The sequence below is a fragment of the Topomyia yanbarensis genome, chromosome 1 (assembly GCF_030247195.1).
Source record: "Topomyia yanbarensis strain Yona2022 chromosome 1, ASM3024719v1, whole genome shotgun sequence".
Classification (NCBI taxonomy): Eukaryota; Metazoa; Arthropoda; class Insecta; order Diptera; family Culicidae; genus Topomyia; species Topomyia yanbarensis.
Window position 1 is genome coordinate 31,499,657 of NC_080670.1, and position 11,504 is coordinate 31,511,160.

Consider the following 11,504-nt stretch of genomic DNA (forward strand, 5'->3'; position numbering starts at 1 on the left):
TTTTGTAACTTCGTCCAGCGTGGCCATCGCTACTGGCTAAGGCCGCTTGGATGAACTCGTGATGTTCTGCTTGGTCGGGGTTTTCGACGGGTTGAATTCCTCCGCATAAAGGTGCTGCCATTGTTTAAGAAATAACACAGCGACAGCTACAAATGAACAGTAGTGTGAAAAGCTTTCCTCATTGCACTTTATATACTTGTTTCGAGAAACAGAACAAAGAAGTTATTGCAGCAGATACAGAAAACAAAAGGAAACCTTATCAATGATAATATATACATCTCTCAAGCCTTCGACTGTATTACTGTTAGAATAATGTGTTCACGTTTTATACTAATAGATACGCACGACACTGTAGTGCCGTAGAAATGTTATAGTTACCAATTATTTACAGCAAATGACAAGTTGTGATAACGAAGAAACCTTTATGGCAAATTCGTTCTATTTCCATCATTTGAGAAATCATTCTACAGAGCATGCGTGTTGTTACTAAATATAACTGGCAACCATGTATTCAAACGCAAACGCGCAATTACGAAACGAAATGATCGATGCGTTTTAGCAGGAAGAAGAACGCAAAGTGATCGCTTGCTCGAACAGGAAGTACGGAATTCTGACTCTCATTCTGTGTACGACTTTTGAGACGATAGGAAGTTTTGTACCATCGTTGTGAAATTTGGATACGACATGGCGGAGCCTGTAGGTAAGTAGAGTGCCAAATCAAAGCCCATTTAATAACTGCGTATATTGAACATAGAATTGCTTCGATATACAAAACAAATGACAAAGAAAGAGAAATCAGCAAACAAAAAGAAAAAAAGACCTAATACTTCAGTAATTTGGTTGTTTGAATCCAGTTCGACCTAAGCGGTCTCAATACAAAAGAAGTGCTTGAGCGAAGCTGTCTCAGTACAAAAATGAGCGAAGCGGTCTCATTAAAAATAAACAAATAAATGTGTTAGAGCGAAGCGGACTTTAACACAATTAATCTGTGCATGAGCGATGCGGTCTCAGCAAAAAAAAAAGAATTGAACGAAATGGCGTTTTTTTAAATATTTTTTTTACTAGAGTCGGTGTATGAGTGAAACGATCTTAACACGAAATCCAATTATGCACGAGCAAAAATGATACGGAAAACTAAAAAAATCCTATTTTTTAGATATGACACTGCAGATCAGTAATAAACAAAATAAATGCTACCGGATGAAAGACTTGACACGTGCGTCGTCAGTTAATATTGCGAACATACCACCCATACGGGGTGAAACAGAAAATCTAGTGCCGGGGAGGACACAACAAGTGCTGTCGCAGAAACAGCAGGAGGTTGACAAAACGGAACAATTATCTCGCGAACTAGCGGCAGAGAAGGCAAGAAGCACACAACTAATGGAGGAACTTGAACAAAGCAGAAGAATGAACGAGGAGCTAATAGCTGGTCTAACGGAAAGGGATGCCAGCAGATCCGATTTCGAGAGAGACAATCGCTTTTCTAGCACCCGTAGGGCACCAGGTGCATCGAACTTGGAAGAATCCAGGTTCTACACATCAATTAACCAGCTTTCCATTTCTTCCATCAACATCCCCGAATGTAAGCCGGATGAAGATGGTGAAATCCATCGTCAGTCTTTTGAAGCATGGAAAGATCTTTTGGTGGACTCTATGACGTTAGCTGGAATAGAGGACGAAGTTACCAAGTTTATGATCTTCAAGGTTAAGTCCGGCGCGAGACTTCTTGAAATATTCAGGAACACAAGATCGGTGGAAGAAGACCCCAATGTTAATGATTTTCCATTCGCAAATGCAATATCCAGGCTAAAGTCCTATTTTGGATCTGGATCCGACGTTATGCTCATGAGACGGAAGCTAGCATTGTTGAACCAGAAGCCAGATGAATCCGATTTATCGTACATAACACGGGTCGGATCAGTAGCTCGACTGTGTGAGTTCGAGGGGTCAAAAGAATTTGAGCAAATTGTTGCAACAATTGCCGAACATGCTACAAACTGTGAAGTACGGACAGCATCACTGAAAATGTTGAGCCGCAAACAATGTTTTACAGACCTCGTCGACAAAGTGCGCGAGATCGAGGCAATTAAGCTAAATGAGGAGTTTGTTCGAAACAAGTATGCAAACCCAGGACACGCAGTCGTCGCATCCGTTAGTGCATCATTTTCAAAGTCCGCGAACCGCCCATTCAACTTTAATCCACAGCGCAATTTTCAAAACTACGGTAACAGGCCACTTAGAGGTGGATTTCGAGCTCCAAGGGGTAGACAGTACTACACTGCTGGTGGCACTTCTTTGCACCCATCACGAAATGAAAAATGCTGGCGTTGTAATAGCATATATCATGCAGCACATGACTGCAGTCACAGAGACAAAAAGTGTAACTATTGTGGGATTAATGGTCATATTCAACGAGCGTGTCGTTCACGTAGTAATGGTCCAGGTATTAAACGACCAACAGCAGAGCCATTGGAAAATACTCCTCGGAAGATAGCACTAATAGATGAAGTGAAAGACGACACGGAATCTATTCAACCAGTAAGTGAATCCACTGAATAAACATTTTTTACTCCTTCATTACTATATAATAGCCTAACAATACCTAAAAAAAAAAGAATTAAAAAAAATCAACTCTATGTACGGTTTCTAAATTGATTGATAACCAAAAAAATATAGAAAATAACTGATCAATTGTGTTTCACGTTTTTCTGCAGATGCGTCCGAAATCCGAACGAAATTTGGCGACATTACACAACCCTACTTGCAAAACCAGTGACGGTTTCAATGTCTTACCTAATACAGTTGGAAAGATTTCAATCTGGAATATTGCCCAGATCACAGACCCTAGCAACAATGACCAGGTCATTAAGAGAGATGACGCTATCATCACTGCAACTGTATCTGGCATGCAATGTATTTTCATGATTGATTCCGGAGCACAAGTGAATACTTGTACGGAAGCTATGTTCAAGGATCTAACTGCGGACATTAATTACAAAAGAGGATTATTAAACATTCAATTCAAGTCGGATAAATCTCTAAAGGCATATGCAACAGAAGGACACATAAATGTTTTGGCAACTTTCCATGCTCCCCTCTATGTATCCAGGGACAGACCAACCTATATCGAGAAGTTCTATGTAGTCAAGGAAGCTCGTGCTTTACTAGGGAGGCCAACAGCTTCACGATATAGTATACTGATGCTGGGTCTACAAGTTCCCCTTCAACCTCTAGCGGAGCATGCTTTCGATGAATTGTACCCAGGTGAAATTGCAACGGTTGCTTTCGACGGAATATTTCCCAAGTTCAACGTCCCACCAGTCAAAATCTACTATGATACATCGAAACCGCCATGCAGGACTGTGTTCACTAATATTCCGCTGGCTGTTAAACCTTTAGTCGAAAAAAGGCTGCAGAATCTTGTATCAGCGGACATTATCGAAAGAGTAGTAGATGGAATGGATACTTCGTTCTGTTCGTCGATGTTAGTTGTACCAAAAGGTAAAGATGACATTCGTCTAGTCATCGACTTGCGTGGACCAAATCGCTATATACAACGAACGCCGTTTCCGATACCTACACTGGAGAAGATAGTGGCTGAGCTTGATGGAGCCAAGTGGTTCTCTACAATCGACCTTTCGAATGCATTTTTTCATATAGAATTGCATCAAGAATCGCGACACCTCACAAACTTTTTTACCGAATTCGGTATGTTTCGGTGCGTCAGGCTTCCCTTTGGCCTATGCAATGCCCCTGATATATTTCAGGAGACACTACAAAGAACCATTCTGGCTGGTTGCAAGGGATGTATAAATTATTTGGATGATTGCTTGATATTTGGTGGCACAAAAGAAGAACACGATGAAAATCTGGCAAATGTACTCGCATGTCTTGCTAACCATAATGTCAGACTAAACAAAGACAAGTGCGTTTTTGGAAGTCAGTCGGTAAGATTCATTGGTTTTCAACTCACTCCTGACGGTTGGCAAATTGAGGAAGAAAAAGCCCAAGCGATTAAAAATTTTAGGCAACCAAATTGCACCGCTGAAGTGAAAAGTTTTCTGGGGTTAATCACTTTTGTGGACAGATTTATTGTCCATCGAGCAACGAAATCTGAACACCTACGAAATCTCGCGAACTCCGAAACATTTTACTGGACTGACAAAGAAAACGAAGAATTCAGCCAGCTCAAAAACGAAATTTCAACTTCCATAAAAAGGCTCGGATACTACAACGTGACCGACCGCATAGAACTATTCGTAGATGCCTCGCCTGTTGGTTTGGGAGCGGTACTTACTCAAATTAACGAAATGGGCCTTCCAAGGGTTATAGCCTGCGCGTCCAAATCATTGTCTCTTTCGGAAAAACGATACCCTCAGACTCAGAAAGAAGCTCTTGCAGTTGTCTGGGGTGTAGAAAGATTTTCCTACTACTTATTAACCAGGACTTTCACTATTCGCACGGATGCAGAAGCGATACAATATATTTTCGACGCGAATCATCGTTTGGGCAAACGTGCAATTTCACGGGCAGAAAGTTGGGCACTTAGATTGCAGCCATACGACTATGAAATCAAGAGAGTACCCGGAAATAAAAATATTGCTGATGCTTTGTCACGACTCATTTTAGCAACACAAGAGTCGGTCCCATTCGAAGAGGATAAAGAAAGTCACTACCTTTATTCCTTAGATTCAGGTAACATGGTTATCACTTGGAATGAGATAGAAATGGCATCTGAAAATGACAGCGAATTACTATCCGTTAGAGAAGCATTAATGTCGAACAAATGGCCTGCTGATCTGCGTCCGTATGAGGCACAGAAACCTAATCTACGCTCTCTAGGCTCTATGGTCTTCAAAGACGACAGAGTGATACTACCAAACACTCTGCGAAGAAAAGCCCTCGAGTCTGCACATGGTGGACATATCGGAGAAGTGGCAATGAAGCGAGTAATGCGTGAGTACTTCTGGTGGCCCAGGATGTCCACAGAGATAACTCGCTTCATGAAAGATTGCAATACCTGTGTTCAACTTTCAAGACGTAACCCACCGTTGCCTCTCTGCTCTCGAGAATTACCCGAAGGCCCATGGCAAATGTTGCAAGTAGATTTTCTCGCAGTACCTACCTTTGGAACCGGAGAGTTTTTGGTAGTAATTGATACGTATTCGCGCTACCTGTATGTAGTAGAAATGAAGACAATTGATACTGTATCTACAAATTCAGCTCTAAACGAAGTTTTCAGAATGTGGGGATACCCGTCAGTCATACAGAGCGACAATGGACCTCCATTCCAGAGTTCTGGATTCGTCAAATACTGGGAAGACAGAGGTGTTAAGGTACGAAAATCTGTACCACTCAGTCCTCAGAGCAACGGAGCCGTGGAAAGACAAAATTCAGGTATCATCAAAGCCTTGTCTGCGTCGAAATTGGACGGATCAAACTGGCGCCTAGCATTGCAACAATACGTGCACCGGCATAACACACTAATTCCGCATTCCCGACTACTGGTTACCCCTTTTGAACTTATGGTTGGATGGAAGTACAAAGGGAATTTTCCTGGTCTTACGAAATCATTTAATTACTGCGATTCCAGCAAACTTGATCGCACAACTATTTATGAGCGGGATACCGAAACGAAACTTGCATCCAAGCAATATGCTGACCGGGTGCGCGGCGCTAAGGATAGCAAAATAGACATTGGCGATACCGTTTTACTGGCGCACAAGAAAAAGAATAAAACTGACCCCACCTTTTCATCGGATCGGTTTGAAGTTGTAGCCAGGGATGGAGCAAAGGTCGTCCTAATGAGCAGATCGGGAATTCAGTACGCTAGGAACGTACAAGATGTAAAACTAGCACCAACTCCGGTTTTGAACCAATCTGGCGGACTGTCTTATGAAACAGTTGACTCCGAAAAGCAAGCACAGTACACACAAGAAGCCACTACTGCCGATCCAGTACCACTTGAAGGAGAGTCCAGGAACCTGCGACAACGGTCCTCTTTGAGACCTCCAGCGAGATTTGACGAAGAGTACATTTACCGAGTGTTTTATTGATCCCCGACAGCATCCAGAAGCAGAATAGAAATTAATGCACCGCGGGAAAAGAGCACAACTGAACTACTGCAAAAAAAACTAAACTATTTGACAGAATAAATAAGCTAACAGTAATTTTAGAATTAAATTACTATAAGAATCTACCCTGGTTTCTACCTATCTAACGGACTGACAGTTCTCAATTTATTTTTTCGGTTGTTGCCGCACTTCAATGCTGTATATATATAGGTGTGGCAGACCGGAACGACCGGTATGACGAAAGCAAGTCGATTTATACTGTGATCACTCCACTCATGTAAGATTCATCTTACGAGCCATCTTCGCCACACCTGTATATATGACATTGGCCGCACTTGACATCAATCTGTTGCACGGTTCATCAATTACACCAAGATTTGTGTAAAACTTACTCAGATCTAGAACTGATACAAGATAATATAAAAAGGTGCATACATAATCGCAAAACGGATTTCGATGGCAGAAGACGGAAAAAATTTAAATTATGTTTTGTTTCTATGTACTGAAAATGGTAAGTCTAACAGCAACATCAAAAATATGACGCAAGATACGAAGAGTACTCCTGGGGGCGGATGTAGTGCCGTAGAAATGTTATAGTTACCAATTATTTACAGCAAATGACAAGTTGTGATAACGAAGAAACCTTTATGGCAAATTCGTTCTATTTCCATCATTTGAGAAATCATTCTACAGAGCATGCGTGTTGTTACTAAATATAACTGGCAACCATGTATTCAAACGCAAACGCGCAATTACGAAACGAAATGATCGATGCGTTTTAGCAGGAAGAAGAACGCAAAGTGATCGCTTGCTCGAACAGGAAGTACGGAATTCTGACTCTCATTCTGTGTACGACTTTTGAGACGATAGGAAGTTTTGTACCATCGTTGTGAAATTTGGATACGACAGACACTTAACGACACAAGTCACAATGAATACAGTCAGTAAAGAAATTGATCGATAAGAATCAGATGCCTCTGAATCATATAATTGATACTGTGTATTACATTGATTGTATATCAACACAAGTGCATGTTAGTGACTACAATTTGCCAGAGCAACAAAGATACATGATGTATTTTTGTTGGAATAGGAAAAGTAACTTTTCCTATTCCAACAAAAATATATCATGTATCTTTGTTGCGAACTGTTCTTTATGGTATTTTATGGATATGGTTCTGAAGATTGGGAATAAACAAAACGAATTATGTAAATCGAGTGTTAAGCAAAATATGCGACAAAATAATAAACCAAAAAATCTTTAAATATCATATGATCAATTGTTAGTACTGGCTAATAGGTTTATGACTAATCTTGATATAGGTATCTTGATGACTCAACATAATCTACTAAACAAAATTGTAAATTTGTTCCACAGTTGTAGTAATTATCTATGATGTATAGTTAATGAATGCTTACCTGTGATCCAAATCAAAATGTGGTTCAAACACGAAACGAATTTTTAACTTTTTTATCGGTCTTTTTATGTTTAGCTGATCAAATCACAAATAAAACTACGTTGTACACTCGCGCCTTTGCACTCAACCTCTGAGGCACTCAACGTAAACCAGAGTTGCATGAACCCAATACCGTATATATAGGTGTGGCAGAACACACGGTTTGCTAGTGTTGGCAACCAGAAATATGTAAACAATCCAGAAGCACAACGGGTCGACGTCATAGCGGTCACACGATTCAATGGGAGCGGAACGACCGCTATGACGAAAGCAAGTCGATTTATACTGTGATCACTCACACCACTCATGTAAGATTCATCTTACGAATACCAAAGTGCCATCTTCGCCAGATCTGTATATACGACATTGGCATGAACCGTTCGTTCTAAAATCAAAACAAAATAGAGTGCGTTCACAAAGCATTCAATGTCTTGCCGCCACGGTGGCCAATTTTTTTTGTTCATTTCGTTTATTTGAAATTGCCAGAATTTTTCGTTGTTGAAAAAATCGTGATTGCTCATTGATGAGCTGTATTTTTAGCATTTTACTAATGAAATATATCTCGTCTTACTGAAAATTTGGTTATTGCGCTGCCAATGATAAATGTTCAATTTTCAGCATCTTTGATTGCTTGAACTTCCAGCTGATTGACCTTCTGTGAAGAAATTTCGGTATATTGTTTACGGATCTTCTCAAAAAGTAGTTTAAAAATCAGCGACGAAACTGTAACTTATTATGCAATTTTTTTAAATGTCTGGATAATTCTAAAAAAATTCTCTGAAATCTGAACCAGACAAAAATAAACCGTCAGGACGACGCCTAAAAATCTGGATGAATCCAGATATATCTGGCAGGTTGGCATCCTTGGTTGTAACCAAGTGATGGGCTGTGAATTTGGTCCATACCAACGTGAATTAGTTGCTGTGAAACTGCCATGAAAAATCTAGAAAATTTGCCTTTTCTCGTTCAAAATAGTGATAGAAAGCGGAAAACGATTCCTTCGGTGTTTCAGAGTCGAAGAATAGTTAAAATTAGTTAACTAAGACAATATTCGTCCCAAAACTAGAGAACCACATTTCGCATCATTCGTAAAATGGCGTAGGAGCGCGTTATCTAAGCTAAGGAAATTCAAAAGAAAATAATGTCAGTTTTGCTTGAAGCAAAACTGAGTCAGGTTCTAACCCCAACTGCTGTCAAAATTTATGAACTGACAGCAGTTGTGGTTAGAACCTAACTCAGTTTCAGGGTCAAGCAAAAACGCCATAAGTTACACAAGAGAAAAAAAAACAACAATCATGAGAAATGAAATGCAGTTGAAGTGGAAATTATGACATATGAATCATACAAATAAGAGCTAAAAGAAAAAAGTGATAAAATGAAAGAAAAAACCTCATCAGTAAACAACCAGAAAGTGACAAAATTGTCATGAGATCGCGAAATCTAGAAAACAGAAAACAACAAAAGATCGAGAGCCAGCAGCAAAACAACAGAGCACAACAGCTAACAAATAGATCAACGTGAATAACGGCAGACATAGAGCAACACAGGACAACCGAAGAAAAGAATGGTGGAGCACAGCCAAGTTCACTAATCTGTGATTACCAACGTATACGGCAGTTGCCAGATCAAACTAGCGTTCAGAAACCAACATTCGCCGTTTATAAGAACATAGAAGCGAAACTAACGCGAGTTTTCCTGCACGAAATGATATTTTTAGAGTGCATCAACACGGAAAAGGAATCCCAAACAGCCTATAGCGCTGGAAAAAAAACCCCTTACCAGCAAAGCCTGCACAAGCTTTTGAAATATCATTGGAGAATTCCGTTTCTAAATCGACACGTAAAACACAAGCTGCCAGAAACCTCAAACTTCTTAATCTTGTACCCTATAATTTGGAAATATTTGCTCAAACCGCTGTCAAAACCACCTATTCCTAGGAGTACAAATAGATTTCTTAGCGGAAGGGCTTCGGTAATCTACGATTGCGGAAACGGAAGTCCTTGCAGTTCAACGGGTTAGGAAAATGGAAAACAAGCTAGTCAGCATAAATAAGAATCAAGATCGGGGGTCAAAACGTCCCCAGAATAGTCAAAATTTATGGATGTGTATTTCACTGCACACTATACATCTTTCCGATCCGCTAATGCCAGAACTGCTGGAGATTCACTCGCAGTTTCAAGAGATGTATGAAAAAACAAAATAAAGTCTGCGGAAAATGAAGCAAAAAGACAGACGCGAAAGCGCGAAAATCCAGCAAACAGTAAATAATGCCCGCAAAGGGAACGAAGACATCGAATATTGGCGGAAATGAAAGAGAGGCACGACACGTACAAAGAAGCAGAGGTAGGATATCCAAAAAGCTTCCAACCGATTCAGTGAACTTGGCGATCAAGTCATCGAAGCGTCCGGACACAATGTAGAACCGCGAAGACTAGAGTGTGTAGTGGCAGGAAGAGAACAAGGTCGTAAGACAGTATCTTTCTAGAGCTGTGGCCAAGGTCACTCAATTCCAAAGAATTACTACAAAACAAGCAAGCAAATCAAATAGGTAGCAAATACAGCTGCAGAGACAACCTAAGCTAAAGCTTCGAAAGATTCCTGGATCAGATGGGACAAGACTTCATCGCAGCAATTAGGCACCGGAACTGGATCAATCCACTAAAACTGCTCTACAGATAAAAATGGGCAAGAGCAGGAACTCGAAAGGGACTAGTTGGGGTGTTAGAGGTTGCGGAAGACATCCAACAACTAATAGATCGAAACGTCTATCAAACAAGAAAAATTACACAGAACAGCACCAAACTACAAAAGTAGAGTGTAAAAGGTTAAACATACTCCAACACAACTTTCAGAGCCTCCGCCCCACGGAGACAAGGGAGCAATTCCACTACCTTCTAGGAGAGAACGACGTCCAAATAGCCATTTAAACAAAGTCAAACGGGGACCCGAATAACCCAGCAGCAGCGCGCCCAGTGTCCTTGATGCACATCAACATCAAATTGATTAACGCAGCGGTAAAAGATAGACTAATCGAAATAGCAGAACAGGAAGAGCTACTCCTCAAACTTTCGTTCGGTTTCAAAAAGAACTGTTCAGCAACCACCTCAGTAAACCGCATAAACGAGGCGAAACTAGAAAGAAAACAAATAATTGCAGTTTTTCTGAATCTGTCGACTCAGTAGAGATAAGCATTCTCTTGGAAGTACTGGCCTCCGCTGGAATCCCAAACAAGCTGCTGTCCTGACTACATACTAAGCAGAAAAAAATGGGAAGGATGATCGTTAGAAAGCAATATACCAAAGGTGACTGACTTCTTCGAGGACTGTCTGACGCTGCGGAGCGACTTTTGGCGAAAGAAAATTAACTGACAGATGATCGAGAGAGATGGAAGCTACAGAGCGCCAAGACATTAGGATCCAATTGGATACCAAGCCATCAAGGGATCAACGGTAACGGAGTAGCAGACTTGGAAGCTGTGAGAGAACCCCAAAAAATATTCAACTCACTCATCCTAGGACACTCGAAAACATACAGAAAAAGAGCTCTGGGGACTACCAAAAAATCTAAGGAAAAAGGAAAGGAGCTCGATATTCGAGAGCCATGGACCCATCTATAGCCGGAGGTATTTTGCGACTGCGAATAAGATTGTCTACGGAGTGTGTATTCAATTCGCTGATACTTCACGTTGCTATGTACGGCCATGAGATCATTGAAGGAGATATTGTCGTGTAGTTTTAGGTAAAGAGTGCACTCAATAGCCAACGGCACAACAAAACAATGGTACAGAGTCACAAACTACGCGTTCCGGGAAGAGGTCGTCGACGTCCACTCGCTGTCTGTGTGCAACCGAAGAAGATGAGTATAGGGCGGACTTAAAAAGAGACGAGGACCAAGACCGAGCAACCAGACAGAATGAAATATATTCGGTCATGACTAGGAACACCCGGAATGTTCGGCCGCGATGATGCCG

At 40.9% G+C, this 11,504-nt stretch overlaps 1 protein-coding gene across 1 annotated transcript; it reads left to right on the forward strand.

Annotated features, from left to right (window-relative positions):
* Positions 1-373: 373 nt before the first annotated feature.
* On the forward strand, positions 374-6,059 carry LOC131694724 (uncharacterized). Its single transcript, XM_058983203.1, has 3 exons — positions 374-700; positions 1,157-2,541; positions 2,718-6,059. The coding sequence occupies exons 1-3, from the start codon at positions 685-687 to the stop codon at positions 6,057-6,059; spliced, it is 4,743 nt and encodes a 1,580-aa protein (XP_058839186.1). The 5' UTR covers positions 374-684.
* Positions 6,060-11,504: the final 5,445 nt, after the last annotated feature.